The sequence below is a fragment of the Cervus elaphus genome, chromosome 33, assembly GCF_910594005.1.
Source record: "Cervus elaphus chromosome 33, mCerEla1.1, whole genome shotgun sequence".
Classification (NCBI taxonomy): domain Eukaryota; kingdom Metazoa; phylum Chordata; class Mammalia; order Artiodactyla; family Cervidae; genus Cervus; species Cervus elaphus.
In genome coordinates, this window is record NC_057847.1 from 46,878,097 (window position 1) to 46,896,153 (window position 18,057).

At 34.6% G+C, this 18,057-nt stretch overlaps 1 protein-coding gene across 6 annotated transcripts in view; it reads right to left on the minus strand.

Moving 5' to 3' along the window:
* The window catches only part of RIF1 (replication timing regulatory factor 1), a 59,136-nt gene that overhangs the window by 11,660 nt on the left and 29,419 nt on the right, over positions 1-18,057 (minus strand). For all 6 annotated transcript variants that reach the window (XM_043894236.1, XM_043894238.1, XM_043894237.1 and 3 more), the window contains exons 21-30: positions 14,326-14,425; positions 12,053-12,317; positions 10,943-10,985; positions 9,886-10,088; positions 9,227-9,326; positions 7,982-8,104; positions 6,569-6,714; positions 5,573-5,653; positions 5,440-5,491; positions 1,863-5,084 (exon numbers count right to left, since the gene is read on the minus strand). In XM_043894236.1, coding sequence (XP_043750171.1) covers positions 1,863-5,084; positions 5,440-5,491; positions 5,573-5,653; positions 6,569-6,714; positions 7,982-8,104; positions 9,227-9,326; positions 9,886-10,088; positions 10,943-10,985; positions 12,053-12,317; positions 14,326-14,425 — 4,335 coding nt within the window. The remainder of the gene's footprint in view (positions 1-1,862; positions 5,085-5,439; positions 5,492-5,572; positions 5,654-6,568; positions 6,715-7,981; positions 8,105-9,226; positions 9,327-9,885; positions 10,089-10,942; positions 10,986-12,052; positions 12,318-14,325; positions 14,426-18,057) is intronic.

Here is an 18,057-nt window from a genome sequence, read left to right on the forward strand (position 1 = left end):
ATTCTCATTTTTAGCCAAAAATAGCATCTATGTTTAGAGGTCTAATTTATCTCACTAGAAGCCAACTGCACATAGTTGCAGTTGTTCCTGGTGATTGTTTTCACAAATATTACTTAAGACCAAGGGTCATTCCAAGTATCCATGGTCTAAACTGTCTGCAAAGTACAGCAACAAGGAGAATGAAAGGATAGTAGCAGAAACTTAATGAAACTGCATGTAACAGTTAAAAGTATACAAATTTCTACTAACCTCACAGGCTTACTGCAGACCATAAAGAACGAGGTAAAGAGGCAGAGACAGTACTAACTGGCCTCTGGTATACCTTAATAATCTTAGTTCTTAATTCTTTGAGGGTACCAGAGTCACAGCAATGGGGTGGGATTTTTTTGTTAAAACAAAAACAAAAAACAAAAGCTTAGCCCAGCTTGAAGTTATTTTGGCCTTTTCTAAACTATTCAGTTACTCAGCTATCTGATCAAAGTACCCAACGGAGCACATAAAACAGTAATATGTATATAAATGTTTTATTCCCAAAATATTGAGAACTTTTTGTAAATATCTGCTATAGAAAACTATCATATGTAAATAAAAATTAAACATAAGTTACTATCAAACAAAGCATAACTATAGTTAACCGGTATTAACAATCTAATGTATACTGAAGACATCATTTCATCTTCATAAATTTTTCAAGAACTTCTATGGCCTATTTGAACCTAAGATTAAAAAAAAAAAAGGTAAAAGATTCAAAAGCAAAGCAAGAGCAAACCAAAAACCCTCAAGTATTAAGTCTTCCTAAGAATTAATCTCTGAATTCTCAAAATAAAAGTTTTTAGTATATTTTGGGAAAGTTTTCACAATGTGCTGGCTAAAGGCAAAATTACGTGTCAGTATGATTTTATCTACATATACATGTTTGTATACATAAACACATATATTCCACAGTAAACGGTAGGTCCAGTTTCAAAATTAAGGAATGCCCACACAGTACCTTTATAAAACAGCTAGTTATAGAGGACAAGTGGAGCTATGTAAAGCACATGCAACTTTTCCTTTCTAAACTATGTGCAAGTCACAGGGTCAGAGACTAAAGCAAATACATAGGTAATCCATATGTGTACAAACTAAAGTATTAAAATGTAGTGAAGAAGATGAGGACGTTAACAAAATTAATCACAAATGAAATCATATCCAGAAATTAATGAAGGCATAGCCTAAGGATATTTTTTCTAATTAGAAAAGGTCTAAGTTTATGTAAAGACTTAAATGTAAACAAGACAGCATAATGTCCTAGCACACAGTAAGTGCTAACTAAAGCTCCTTTATCGGTTTCTAAGTGTTTCCTTGTATATTATAGAAGAGCGGGAAAAAAATCACCATGAGAGATTATCAATTTTGCAAAATGTGAAAAATGGTGATGGTTGTATAAAGATTTACAGCTAAGTGTTAGGCTTCCCTGGTAGCTCAGTCAGTAAAGAATCTGCCTGCAATGCAGGACACCCAGGTTTGACCCCTGGCTCGGGAAGATCCCCTGGAGAAGGAAATGGCAAACCACTCTAGTATCCCTGCCTGGAAAGTCCCATAGACAGAGGAGCCTGGCAGGCTGCAGTCCATGGAGTCGCAAGGAGTCGAGGACAAATGAGCGACTGACACCAGGTCCTGAAATAAAGGAATACTTAAAGGGCTTCAGTCTTTTTTCTCAACATCTCGCCTTCTACCTGCCCTTTTCCCTGTCATAGTATATAATCATAATGAATGGTCATATAAGCCTAATATTCTCTCATTCACTAAGTGTCAACCATATGGCCACAATATTCCAATTAAACTTGGACTCATTAATATTCAGCCTCAAATCCCCCTACCTTGTGAACAGGTGACGAGATTTCATCTTCTTGGGGTCTTTTTAGTCCTCTCTTTAAAATGCTGGTGGATGGAGAAGCCAAAGGAGACCAGACACAACGTGTGTGCAAGCCACTAGGACTCTCATTTGCTGACATGAATAGAGGATCAATATCCTTTAGTTTTTGAGGAGATGTGTTACTGTCTTCTGATATCAGTTCAGAAACACCTGTTTCAGATGTCAGAGGTTGTGGTATCTCCTCTACTTTCTCTGAAGTATGGTGAACTTCCGGTAAAGTTTCATTACTTTCCACTACCATTTGATTGTCATCTAGTTGTGTTTCCTCCAATTTATTAGGTTCAGTATTCGTTTCAGTTTTATTAAGGTCAACCTTTCCTTCTTCAGTGATCATCTCAAGTGTGTCGGGAACAAAGCTATCAACTTCTACATCTAACTCCTTTGTTTCAGCTTCTATAGGCAGAGCAGCTTTGGTAGTTAAATCTTCATCTTCTGTTTCAGAGACATGGTCAGATTCAGTAGTCACCTCACCAACCACTGTTTTTTCACAATTTTTTATTTCAGCGTTCATTTCTTCAAATGAGCCTGGATCAGATTCATCACTTCCTCTGCCTAGCTCCCCAACTGCTACTTGTTCAGAGATCTCTACCTGAGCACTCACTTTTACAGGTGTCGGATTATCAGAATAATCAGTAGCTGAATTAAATTCCTCAGTTACTGCTTCACCGGCTTTCAGTTTTTCAGGTGAATCCATTCTTTCACTGTTTTCCTCTGTTACTTCTTTTTCTGAAATACCAGTTTTGACACTGTTTTGTTCAGAGAAGCCAGCTTCAGACTGATCATTTTCTACATTCAATTCCACAGCATCTACTTCTGGATTTGATTCTGCATTTGATTCAACATTAACAGTGTTCTCTGTATTCAATTTCTCTTTTGGGGTGGCCTCTGACTTTTCTTCTTTGGTCTCCAAAGTAAAACATTCCAGTGAAATATCTTTGGAAACATCTAAATGTGGGTCAACAGTTTTACATTTCTTATTAGATGGCTCCTGGCTTTCTAGAAATATTGCTTCCTCAGAATCCCTACCAGAAGTTTCTTTAAATTTTACCATTTCAGAAGGAAGAAAGCTTTGAGTAGTATTTTCTTTCAACTCAGTTTCAGATACAATTAATGAGTCATTAGTAGTATCATTCTCTTCCTTGAGATCCAAATGAAAATTCACACTGTGATGCTCATCTAAAAGTTTTACCTCTGAGTCCAGATCAGCTTTTGAAGTTTCTGAAATAGATACAGGTGTTTCCATATCTGTCTTTTTTGTTTCATTGACTTTTACATCGTAATTTTCTGTATTTTTTAACCCAATAAATGACTTTTCCTGAGGCTGTGATTTTTCTCCACAACAATCACAACCTTTAGATCGCCTCACCCTTCTACTTCTCTTGTGTTGGCATTCTACTGTCTGAAGAGTTTTTTCAGAAAGCAAAGAAATGTCTGGTGTCCCTATTTTTGAGGATTCCCCCACGCTATTTTCCATAGAATCTCGCTTATGTAACCTCTTATTGGCATTTCTAGTCCTTAGATATGATTCTGGTACAGAAGGATTTGCAAAGGAATGTTCTGCATCTTTGTTAGTTTTACTTTTTCCCTCAGAAGTATTCAATACATCATCAGAAACTTGTAATAAATCTGGAGATACTATAGAATCTTGAAGAGTTACAGTATTACTTTCATCTCTTTTTTCACAGACTTGAGATTCTATATCTTTGTCTACTTCAGAATTCTCTTTGTAATCATGTGCCTGATTTTCAACTTTCATACATTCCTGATTTACCATTTTCTCTTCTTGATCTTCAATGTCAACACTGTCGCTGCTTTTGTTCTTCCCTTTTCCAGATCTTTTCTTTTTAGAACCTTCTTCTTTTGCCTCAGAACTATCAGATTCTGAGTTTTCAATGCTGGAAAGTAAACCCTGGGATGCTCTTCTCGTTTGATATCGTGTTCGTCCCCTTACTGGTTTCTCGGAGGATTTATCTGCAATGTCCTGCACACCATCTCCCTCAGATTTAGTATTCTCAAGATCTGGCTTTCTTCTATTTTCATCAATTTCAGCATTAGCACTGGTCTCCCCAAAAGCCTTCTCATGTATATTATTTCCTTTGTCAACTAAGTTTTCCTGTACACATTGTTCAGAAATCAATTTTTGCTTAGGTAAAACATCATCTTTTTCATGTAATGGACTCTTCTGTGGAGTCTTTTCTTCTTCTTTACGTCTTTCCCTTTTTTGATGATTATTTTCTTTATCTTGGCTATCAGTGGTTGGTTCTACTGTTTCTGAACGGCGCCTTAAAGATCGCCTAAGGGTTTTCTGATTTGGAGTTACCTGAATATGACTATCCTCATTTACTGTCTGATCTGTTATTATGGCTGGGGGTGTATTTTCTTTGGATTCCAAGTTAATTTCTAAGGTTCTCTCTTCTACAGTATTGTTTTCTAATAATACAGTATTCTCCACTGTTGATTTAAGCATTGTATCCTCATACTCCATTGTAGATTCAGAGAGATGAACCTGATTATCTAACACACATTCTGTCTGATTAAGCAAGCCAGGTGGGCTATTATCTAAGGCTATCATGCCATCAACAGATTCTCCAGTACTTTTCTCTTGTTCAGATCTCATTAAGGGTTTAGACTTTTTACTCCCTATTGGTTCAAGTTTACTTGACCTTCGGCTTGATCTCTTAGTCCCATGCATTATTTTTTCAGAGTCAGATTTGGAAAGAGCCACTTCTCTTTTGTTTGCTTTTGATGGATTATCTGTTTTAGCCATGCCTTCCGGGTTATTTTTCACTATTACAGTTGATGACATGTTATTCAAGGGTGAGGGACTAAAAGGTCTATTTTCTGAACCATCAAACTTTTCCAAAGTAATAAAGGATTGCCTTCGACTTGTAGGCTGTAAGGGAGCTCCAGAAATGGTGGCACTAGAAACCGAACTACTGCTGACACCAAATGGATTTTCTGTAGTAGATGCATATTCAGTTGGTTTCTTTGAAGCAATTAAAGCTTTCTTTCTGGTATCATTATTACTGCTCAGTATTTTTGGACTGGTTTCCTCAATAGAACCACACTCATTATTCAAAAGGGAAGCCTTTTCAAGATGTTCATCCATACCGCAGTTTTCCATGACATGTTGAGGAACGACAACGTCATTCTCCTTTTGTTCCTCCTGCACAAAAATGTACACATACATACAGATTAACCAGCAAACAAGTCTGACTTTCTGGAGATATTCTGTTTAAAACTTTAGCAATTCAAAGGGCAATCCAACTTTCAACATTTTGCAAATATCCCAAAGGTGATGGTAGATGCTCATTAATTTGTGTTTCCAATTTAAGTATTCAATAAAGAAAAATACATTTAAACAAATATGCACTCACACAGATACAGATCCACACACAGAACAACTATAATTCTGCTAAGGAGAGCTAAGACATTATAGAACAAAACTTAACATTAATATAAGAGACTCAATAGTGGAAAGCTGATTTGAAAAACCCAAAAATATGAAAATAACAATATACCTTAAATATCATCTTGGAGTCTTTTGATTTTTCAATTGAAGTAGAAATTTCCCTGAAATAAATAAGTGTGCAAATTAGAATACTGCTGATAAGGAACCAGAAAATCAGTTACTTCAGCAACTTCTATACTTACGTAGATTCTTCCTGACTATACTGAGAAAATAAAGTATCTTGTGAAACATCCAGATTATTATACATGGCAGGAATATCACACCTGAAAAAGATTTTAAGACTAACTTTAATATTGTGTCTATTAAGTCTCTCAATTGTGTCTGACTCTGCATCCACATGAACTGTAGCCCACCAGACTCCTCTGTCCATGGAATCCTCCATGCAAGAACACTGGAATGGATAGCCATTTCCTTCTGCAGGGGATCTTTCTAACTCAAGGATCAAACCTAGATTTCCTGCATTGCAGGCAGATTCTTTACTGCTTGAGCAACCAGGGAAGCCCCCTGAGAGTACCCTGAATAGCAAGGAGATCAAACTACTCAATCCTAAAGGAAATCAACCCTGAATATTCGTTGGAAGGACTAATGCTGAAGCTGAAACTCCAATACTTTGGTCACCTGATGCAAACAGCAGACTCACTGGAAACAACCCTTATGCTGGGAAAGATTGAGGGCAGGAGAATCGGGGGGCAACAGAAGATGAGACAGATGGATGGTATCAACGACACAATGGACATGAGTTGGAGCCAACTTGGGGAGACAGTGAAGGACATGGAAGCCTGGTGTGCTGCAGTCTATGAGGTTGCAAAGAGTTAGACATGACTTAGCCGCTAAACAACTTGAATATTTGATATTCTTACAACTAAGCTTACAATTCTACATCTAGTTACCTTTTAAGAACAATATAAAATCAAGTCTTAGATACCTATTTCCCAGATTTTCCATGAAACCATTTCCCTGATCTTTCAAGACCTTAATAAACGGATTCAGTTTAGGAACATTGGTGCATTTCAAGATAGCCTGACACACTATGAAATGTAGCTATGTACAAGCTTTTTGACATTTAAAATACAGTACAATATACCAGTATCTTAGTTCTAAACTCAAAATTATGGTTTGCTGAATGAAATCTAAATCTAAGCACAGAAAACTCAATTCAAGATAAAAGTACTACAAACCTCTTTGTTTTGAGTACTTCTTTCTGGTGTTCAGTTAGTATTCTTTCCTTTGTTTCTTTTCCTTCTGGAGGTATAAACACAAAGTCAGTAGACTTTTCTTCTTCCAAAGGCATTTCACTCTTTGGAGTTGAAGACTCTAGTTTCAACTGGAAATTGAAACAGTAAATGCACATTTTGAGTTTCTAAATTATTTTCCAATACATCAATCAATCTCTCTTTGGTACTCTGATAATGGTTTTGATGATGACTAGGAAGTTTGAAGTTCAAATCTATAGAATATTCCTGGATAATTACAATTAGTACAATGTCCCTAGCTTTTCATTCTGCCTGTATTAAATACTCAGAAAATAAAATTACACCTCTTTGGGTGTTCACTGGAAGGACTGATGCTAAAGCTGAAACTCCCAATACTCTGGCCACCTCATGTGAAGAGTTGACTCACTGGAAAAGACCCTGATGCTGGGAGGGATTGGGGGCAGGAGGAGAAGGGGACGACAGAGAATGAGATGGCTGGATGGCATCACCGACTCGATGGGCATGAGTTTGAGTAAACTCCGGGAGTTTGTGATGGACAGGGAGGCCTGGCGTGCTGTGATTCATGGGGTCGCAAAGAGTCGGACATGACTGAGCAACTTAACTGAACTGAAGAAGTAGGCAAATGTGTGCTTACCAGGGAAGCATGGGCAAGTATGTTTTTCAGCCCAACATGCAGAAATCAAGTGGTTTGGCAGGAAAAAAGTACATCTGTGATTTCAAGTTGAAGCACAAACTACTCAAGTAAAAGTTGCCAAAATCATATGCCCGACATACTAATATTGGTACCCAATGTCACTTTTACAAATTTCAGCACAGCTGTTTTCATTTTACAATTCTACAAAACTATGTCAAAGTTATTCTTTAAAAATATTTTTCTTTTATTTTCCCAGAGCCATGGTCTCAAGGTTCTAGAATAACCCCTTTACTGGAGATTTTAGAAGAAAGACTATCTGAAACTTGGTTAATTTGCCACTAGTTACTAGATATTTAGTTTTATATATGAGGTTATGACAAATGTCTTATGTAGGCATTCTCTTTCTAGTCAATAAAAGTTGTTTTAAAATATTTTCCTTTCATTCTACCTAAGTTATTCAAATCTAGTTTCATTCTATCTAAAGAGGGTTACTGCCTGGAGTAATTATACTAAATAAACACTCAGTACTATGCAGATGTAACTTTACTAAGAAATAATCATTTCCCAAAGTGTCAAGATTTCCATACCATCTTAATAAGTCTTTGTAGGCCAAACTATATTTCCCTATAATCCCATCATTTAGTTTTTAACAGCTTTTTCTTCCAGTTAGAAGTTGTATATTCTCAAGCTGGCATATATTTTAATCTTAAGAGTTCTACTAAATACACTTTGGAAAAACATACTTTAGCTGGTGGTTTCACACTGTCTTTTGTATCCTTTGTTTGTGCCGCCAAAAAAGAATCTCTTTTTCCACTTGATTTTCTTTCCATGCCACTTATCTTCATATTTAATTGTGAATTTTCTGTCTGTTTTTATAAAAATAAAATAATTTCATTATGTGCAAATGTTTGTTTATCCTTTTCACATCAGTAATTACAGTGCAATCAACATTTGTTTCAAATTTGAGTATTCAAATCTACTAGATCATGTCAAAGAAAACAAAGCCATTGTCTAATACAGTAACAGCTAATAAATTTGGTGTCACAACTTACACAGCATTAGTTTTGCATCATTTAATTTAATAAATTCTAAAATAAGCTATACCAAATAAATATTCTAAAAACAAATTACTGGACTCAAATAGCCCACTGATTACTGGAAACTTTTCTAACAGAAAAACCTAAACTATAACACTTTAAACAATAAAACATACATGACAGAAAACACTATCAGGTCCTCCTAACAGAATATATGGCTTTTTCGAGCCATATTACACTGAATGAGTCTCAAAAAGTCTAGGTAATTTTCTGATGAGAATTTTAATTTTATCCAAAAAACATAACTAAATAAGAGTACTTAGCTATAACGTTTTCTCTTACAGGTTCTAAACAAATAATAGCTAGACTCATTTGTTGTTGAATAGGAACAAAATGTCTAAGTGTTCTACCTGATGAGTAGGTAGTACTTTTATCTTTACTCCTTAATCTTTATAGTCATCTAGTATTTATTAACCACAGTAACCTTGTTCCAAATGGAAAATGTGGTATCAATGATTTGTTTCTCTAACAGAAGGAATGAGATTCAATGGAAAGAAATGAGAAAATGAAGTGTAGCTCTTAATAGTAACTAGAATTCCTAGTTTATACAAAGCAACATTTAATCATATCTTAATAATTTTGACCTTTGTAAAATAATACATGAGGTGCCAGTTTTTAAAAATAAAAGATCATTAATGAATAAGAATCAGGTATTATTTACATGAGAATCTATGGTGAAATTTACTGCCTTTTAATTTGTAAGTTTTCTAGGCCACACAACTAACTGCATGCAAAACCCCTATGTTGTAGAACTCTTCTGTTCAGGTTTTACTTGTTTTATCACTTCAATAGAACAGTCTTAAGCTTCTGTCCTTTTTAAAATTACACTGATATCCAATAAATGACTCAAACATCATATAAAAGTAAATAAAAACATATCCCCCAACTTACTGTATCTGAATATAGTCCACTGGATTCCTCCATAATTTCAACATTTTCCAAACCAGGCAATAAAAGCAGAGATTTTTGTTTGGCTTGTTTTAGTATTGGCCTTCAAAAATAAAGAAATAAATAAATATACTTTGAATTAAGTAGTACTGATGGCACATTAACAAGAACAGTTCATTTACAATTTTAAAGGGATAAAACACATCCAGCTTAAGACTGTTTCTTATTCTACATCCATAAAACAGGGAGAAATTTACAGACAATATTAGAATTTTTCACTAAACTCTTCAGTTTCTGAATTTTATTCTTTAAAAACTTCTCAAACTTTCCAAATTTTTACCATAAAATTTCAAACAAGAGCAGACTGTCACATTAAATACATATCAGCTAGATTTAATAGCCATCAGCTTCCTGCCCCTTGCTGGAAACTCCTTTTGTTAAGCATAATTTGAAACTGCTTTTTATGTTTCTAAAACTAAGTTTATTCTAAGGACCAAAGCAAAGGGTCAAATAATTTTAATAATTACCATGTACTCCAAATAAGAATATTTTAACTAGGAAATCCTCTGCAGTGATTCTACATAAGGATTTATGTTAAAACCAAAATGTCAATTTACATAATCAGAACAGAGTAACTATATAAAGTTTTATTGTTAGCATACTTTAACTCCTCAGGATAAATCAACATCGTCACTTTAGCAAATGTGGCATTCCAGAACTGAGCACTTTGTTTTCTTATCTGTTTATTCTTGTGTGAAAATATTATGCATAATAATGGCGAGATCTGTTCAAGAAGTTCATTGTCATAAGTTCCAGTGTAGCTGACATGTAGACAAGCAATAATTTCTCCTAGTAGCTTTTCTAACTAGGAAAAAGAAAAAGTTCATTAGGGTAACACTTCGCAATGTTACTTTTGAAAGAGAAAAAATAAAAGCACAAAGCATACTAAACAACTCACAGAGCATGTTATCATTTCAATTTTTAAAACTCAAATGACTTTTTAAACATTTTTATTGAGTTATTTTTGGCTGTGCTTCGTCTTTGTTGCTGCACAGGCTTTTCTCCAGTTGCACAGAATGGGTGGGGGCCACTCTTCAGCTGTGGTGCTCGGGCTTCGCGTTGGGTGACCCCTGTTTTGGAGCACGAGCTCTAGGGCACATAGGCTTCAGCTGTTGCAGCAAGTAGGCTCAGCAGTTGCAGCTCCAGGGCTCTAGAGCACTGGCTCAGGAGCTGTGGCATGTAAACTTATTTGCTCCGCAAGATGCAGGATCTGCATTGGCAGGCAGACTTTTTACCACTGAGCCACCAGGAAGTCCTCAAATGGCTTTTTAAAAGCTCTCATCACCTTCAATATATAATACTCTTTATAAGCTGACAAGAATTTACTTTATTGATAGAACAGCTTCAATTCAAGTTTACTTTCCATTAACAGAAGAAATTTGTTTTCACATAAATTATGAGATTAATAGTTGCCTAACCTTGGAGCCAATTACCTTCATACATAAAAGAATGAGACAGGAGTAGTTGAGTTATAGGAATGTAAGGCAATATTATTAAATCGTGAATGATCCTTGGATTATACCCATTTCATATCAAAAGTTCATTAAAGTATAATGATATCCCTTTTAAACAATCAGCAGAATTATACTGAAGGGAGACATTTAAATTCTAAAATTTTTCTTCATGAAAGTATGTTTTATGAACAATATCTATTTTTACCTTGTTGTTCATACAACTATACACTTTAGGAACTTCATCAAACCTAGAAGAAAAACAGAGTACCATTATATTTTAGAACATCAAACCTAGAAACATTGTAATGCAGCCAAAAACTGAGATGCGTAGTGATACAAAAAGGTGCCCAAAGACTTAACAGAAAATGTCAAACTGCAAACATTAAACATGAAACAAACCTGTCTTTTAACATAGGAGTTAAAGAAAAATATCTGGAATAGACCTCAAAGTATTATTACTAATCACTTGTTTCTATGCTTTTTAAAAAGCATATTTTTGATGAAGTTTAAGGACTAAAAAAGACTCAAAAACTTAATGAATTTGAAGTTCCATTAAATCTGGTCCTAAAGCTTCCTTTGTGTTTATGAAAAACAGGCTGTATTATGACTGAACCACATAAGCTTGCTATAAAGAACACTGATGAATTCTCTCAAAATGCTTCTTTAAAATACGTTAGTTGGGATTTTTTCATGGTTTTTCTCTTAAATACTGCTTGCATTGGTTCAACTGCAAAAGGTAATATAAAACAAACTTCTGGAGAGTAATTCAGATATTTAAATGCACATACTTTTTGAACCAATAATTTCATTTTAGGGCCCTGTTCTGCAGGAATAGTGGCAAATGATTTATGTACAAATATATTGACCTGTGATATTGTTAGTTATGAGAGAAAAGACTAGAAAACATGTCCAACAGGAAATTGGGTAAAGCGTCATGGAGTCCTGTGCAGACATTAAAAATAATGAGAGGTTAAGTGAGTATCATATACTTAACTGCTAAGTAGTATGTCAAGTCACATAAATTATATATTTAACATGTAAGATTTTTGCATTAACAATTCTGTAAAAAGATGCACTAAAGTAAAAAGAGTGCTGGATTAAGAATGAAAAATTAAGGGACTTCCAATTTCTACCTCATATTTTATTATTTGAGGTATCTTTTTAACAAAAGCATAGTTTCATATATTATCCTCTCCAGTAAACTTTAACGATTAAGATCTTTAACAACACAGCTGATATGACAACAACAACAGTTTGCTACCCATATCTAGTTATATATTTTTAAGTCTAAGAGCTATCAAGGCAAAATACTTACTTTGAGTTTTCATAAAATAATGCCAGAGGTCTTGTTAAAGCTGCAAATATTTTCCGGATCATAGAAGGCAGAGAAATACGTCCAAGTACACTGGAAAGAATGCTGGTGATCGAGTTGCCAATAGTGAGGAGGGTATCAGAATGTACTTCCTTGAGGCTCAGTGTGTGAAAAGAATAGATCACTCTCACAATAAGTTTAAATAAAGAAGCCAGCTTCCCTAAAGGTTCCTTCTTCTTTTTGGACCAATCTGAAGGTCTCTGTGGTGCTAAGATAAAATTAAACAGTGACAGCTTTTAGAATTAATGGTAATTAAAGCAAACTAATGTAATTAAATGACACAATATGATCCACTACTTCAGGAAACAGTGTTTTAAGCAAGAAGCATCAATGGATGAAAAACTGATAAGTATGCTGAGTAACAAGATATTTACGAAGTCTCAAAGTACTTGCCACAAAACATTAATTTATTAATTATAAGTGGCTCCTAATGAATTTTATAGTGTAAAACTGACAGATATGATCTTAATCAAATAGTAAATGTTATCATCATCAACAGTGGGACAAACTGACTTATATGCCTGTTGACATAATGCACTGATAAGAAAATACCGAATTACTTCTGTAGCATCCCCATAAAGAAATAAAATCTCAATTTAATATTAAGGAAATACTGATAAACCCCAACTGAGAGACCTTCAAAATCTAACCTTGTCTTTACTTCACTTCTAATGGTCATGAAAGACAAGAATTGGGAAATATTTTAGATCAAAGACTTGCCTTACAAGTGCTGTGAAATGTTCTAGGAAATAAAAAATAGAAAAGGGGGTGGGGGTGAAAAGAAGACAAATAATCAATTGATAACTGAGGAATCCTAGTAAAAAATATTTAGTGTCTTTGTTTAATTTTTGCAATGTTTCTCTAAAACAAATATTACAAGTAAAAGTTATCAAAAACTCTCAAAGTGATCCTGATGCACATTTATGAATAATAACAATTTTATTTCAACTATTTGTAAATTTTGTTTCCTCTCAGCTTGTGCTGGCTGTTTTTAGATATCTCCCCTAGTTTCAATAAATTTAAACAGCCACGAACACCTCTTGCAAGACAACGGTTGAAAACAAAAAACATTTCTAATTCTGGGTTTACAGATCATAGATAGAAATGATATTCAGTTAATTCTAATTTTTCAGAAGTTAACAAAACATGTAAAACTTTCAACAAAGGGATCATCATCTATGCCTTATCAAACTTCAGGGGCTTAAAAAATATATTCTAATATCATTTGCTATATAACCTTTCTATAGCTCAGGTATTTAGAGAATTTTAATTTTCTTGACAAAGAGGTAATCAGATTAAGTATTGCTCAGTCTGAAGGGGGACTAAGACTAAAGAAAAAAAACTATTTCTGTGACTTGAGGCTGGGATGCTTTAATTACCAAACAAGTTTCTCTGTATTACTATAAAAACGAAACAACCAAAAAAAAGGCACCAAAAACTACCTCCACTGCAAAAAAACCCTGCAAATATTTTATGTTCTAGAAATCTTTACACTAATTCAAAGAAAGATCTTATTAAAGGAAAACTGAGTATGTTCCCACTTTAAACAGGAAAAGTAACCTTTAAACAATATATTTTTCGTTATTAGAAGGTTCTTTTCTATTTAGTACGATCATATATAATCACTGATAGAAAATATATAATTTCAAAGAACCAATTAGTACATTAAAACAGCTCATATTACAAAATAATTTAGAAATAATCAAGGCATATAGTTATGAAAATAAGACTTGTTAAGATTTCAATTGCCGAATTTTATACAGTAATAACTGTTACACTTTTAGAATCATTTTAAACTTCCTGTAAAACCATAACCAATTAACCACTGCCATGATTTTCTATGCAATTTAATATCAATTCAATGATTATTTCAGATAAGGCTATCAAATAAGAACATTTTAACTAAGTTCAAGCTTTTTGTCCAGGTAATCCCTTGTAACCAGATGGAGTAAGTAAAATCATCTGTATTATTAGGCAATCTCTAAACAGGACAAAATTTGTTTCTGCATCATAAAAAGGAGTTATACATTGTAGGGGTGGGTGAGAGAGATACATGGAGGGAGGGAAAGACAGCAAGTATGTGAACTAGCAAAATAACGTGGTTATATAACATTAAATGTAGGTAAAATGAGGTGAGAAAAGCTATTAGGATTTGCCCTGATACAATTCAGACAGCCTTGCTTATGAAATACTGAATGAACAAATAAAATACTTACATTTAGTTTTGGGTTGATATTTAATATTATATGGTGAAAAGTCAATACAATCAACCATTACAGTAATAATATGAGTGATCCTATCCAAGAACAGTAAATTCTGGAAAAGAAGAGTTAGGTATTACATTACAATCTTTTTAACTAATGGCATGGTTTATAAAACTTGTAAGCATGAATAAAAAATATAACACTAACTCCCATGTATGACATACAGTGACACACACCATAGCTTATGCCATTTAAGATACATTAACTATATGTGTGTGTGTTAGTCCTTAGTCGTGTTCAACTCTTTGTGACCCCATGGACTGCAACCTGCCAGGCTCCTCCACCCCTGGAATTCTCCAGGCAGGAACACTTGAGTGGGTTGCCATTTCCTTTTCCAATTAACTATATGGTCATGACTATCTTCCAGTTATCTGCTGTGTGCCAAGTATTCAATACTATACCTTTTTTCCCCTCAATACTGAAATGGAAGTGTTCACTAAACCCAGAAAAACCAAACATAAAAAAGTTGCTAAGCTCCCTGATAGTCTTTCCATCTCCCTCCTCAGATCCAAATGAAACAGAACAAAGGAAATCCCAGTACAACCAGTCAAGAACATCTCAAAACAAAACAAAAACAAAAACAAAAAAACCCCCAGTGAGCTTTCAAAGAAGAAACTGATTAACAAGACAAAGGAAGCGTTCTGAGAAAAAGATGTGATCATTATTAGAAAAACCACATGGGTGAAAGACTACTGAAATTAAAGTTCTATACATTTGCCCTTCCTTTATTCTCCAATACTGTTCACTTGTCCAGTTCACTGGACGAATTCACAGGTCTACAAAGACAACCTTCCCCAGTGGATATTAAGCACCAAGAAGGGGAAGGGACAGCCTCCCTTGCCTGTTAACCTATGAATACCACATGGAAGAAGGTTCAGTCCAAATGACAATCTACACACCCATACAGAAAAGATATTAAAGACCTAGATGCTTCCATCTTGATCACAATTACAAGGCAAAGCTTCCTTATAACTACAATTTGTTATCAAAGCCAGATAAACAGGAATTCTCTCCTGGGTTAGGAAACACATTCCAGCTAATAATATTGCTCAATATAACCTTTATTGTCAAATATGAAGAAGGTGTGTTAAATACCAACAGAACTAATCAACAAGAGGTAATAACAGAAACATAAGAAAATACCCTCAAAGGTAAGAGGAAATCATATTCACTTAAAAACATTAAATGTAAAAATAAAATTATAAAACACTTCAGCATTTAAACCGAAAGATGGACACAGAAATATCAAGCTCCCAGAAAGCAGTACCAGAAATAAAGCTAAACACAAAGAGATACAGAGAAAGAAGAGACACAGATGATGACACCTTAAGACCTCAGCACTCTTCCCTCAGATGAAGGCACAGCTCCTTAAATTGAAAGGATCTACCAAGTACTTACAAGAACAATTTTAAAAGATGCCTCAAAACACAACCTTGGTGAAATGTCTAAATTCCAAAGGCAAAAAGAAAACCCTAAACTTAAAAAACAGTTGATAATAACAAAATTAGTATCAAATGATGAATTTGAAACAGCAGCAGTACCAAAAATAACAATAGTCTTAGATGTGTATTTTATCAGTCAGTCAGTCAGTTCAGTTGCTCAGTCGTGTCTGACTCTTTGCGACCCCATGAATCACAGCACGCCAGGCCTCCCTGTCCATCACAAACTCCCGGAGTTTACTCAAACTCATGCCCATCGAGTCGGTGATACCATCCAGCCATCTCATCCTCTGTCGTCCCCTTCTCCTCCTGCCCCCAATCCCTCCCAGTATCAGGGTCTTCTCCAATGAGTCAACTCTTCGCATGAAGTGACCAAATTATTGGAGTTTCAGCTTCAGCATTAGTCCTTCCAATGAACACCCAGGACTGATCTCCTTTAGGATGGACTGGCTGGATCTCATTGCAGTCCACGGGACTCTCATAGAAAATGAAAGACTTTACAGAAAATGGAACAAATGAGCCTATCTTTAACTTCAGAGCTGTGATAAAAATTTTTCTGGAACCTAAAAATTGTAACTAATTGGTTACATATTTGACAAGGAGTTATTAGTCACGTATATGTTTATCATTTCTACAATATAAACATTGGAAAATGAGGAACTCCAATCTCACAAATGAAGGTTATCTGCAAAGATCTTAAAACACTAATCTACAATGTTTTAAAAGAATTTCACTGTGACCAAGAAGAGACTCTCAAGGACACAAAATTGGTTTAATATACAGAAATGTATATTAACAAGAGATTTCATATATGCCAGTAGTAACCAAGTACAGGCAGGGAAGAGACCATTTATACTAGCTGAAAAACAACTACAAAACCCCCCAAATCAATCAAGCTAGGTTAAGTTTAGAACTAAAAAAATATTTCTGAACAGAAAAACTCAGTGTTATAGATATAAATTATTTTCCAAATTAATCTCTGAATGCAATATAACCAATCAATGCCAAGCAAAATCCCAACAGGGTATTTTATAAAACTTAGGAAGATTCTAAACTTCTTCAGAAGAGAACAAAATGTAAGTCCATCCAAGACAAGAATTTAAAGGCAAAAACCAAGGGTCAAGCTTTTCCCTAAAAATCACAAAAACATTCAACAAGTTCACTGTCTCTGTGGCCAGTAACAGCACACTTTTAAAGCCACTCTGACAAATACCATGCTATCAAAATTCCATAATCAGAACTGACACATTTTAACTATCTCTACTCTTCTCAGCAGGGTAACCACTATCAAGGACTAGAAATCTTTTCAAATAAAAAAAATGCATGCTTCAGAGTAATAAATACAATAAATTTCAACTGGGAAGAACACTGTATTCATATATATATGTGCATATAAATATGTAACTTATTGGTTTATTCTAGAATGATACATATCAAACTGCTGACAGCAGTTATTCTTTTTATAGAGTAAGGGAAAGGTGTGAATAGGAACCTACATTTTTAAGACCACAAACTTCCAAAGGACAGACTTTAAAAAAAACTCATATAGGAAAACATAGGCAGAACACTGTAAGACACAAATCACAGCAAGATCCTCTATGACCCACCTCCCAAAGTAATGGAAATAAAAGCAAAAATAAACAAGGGAGACCTAATTAAACTTAAAAGCTTTTGCACAGCAAAGGAAACTATAAACAAGGTGAAAAGACAACACTCAGAATGGGTGAAAGTAATAGCAAATGAAACAACTGACAAAGAATTTCCAAAGTATACAACCAGCTCATACAACTCAACACCAGAAAAAACCAATCAAAAAGTGGGGAAAAGACCTAAACAGACATTTCTCCAAAGAAAACATATGGATGGCTAATAAACACAGTGAAAAGATCTTCAACACTGCTCATTATTAGAGAAATGAAAATCAAAACTACCATGAGGTGTCACCTCCATGAGTCAGAATGGCCATTGCCAAAAACTCCACAAACAAATGCTGGAGAGGGTGTAGTGAAAAGGGAAGCTTGTTACACTGCTGGCGGGACTGTAGATTGATACAGACACTATAGAAGACAATGTGGTGACTCCTTAAAAAACTAAGAATAAAACCATCATTATTACCCAGCAAACTCACTACTCGTCAATATACGCTGAGGAAACCAAAACTGAAAAAGACCCATCTACCCCAGTGTTGTGAGAATTGGACTATAAAGCAAGTTGAGCGCCAAAGAATTGATGCTTTTGAACTGTG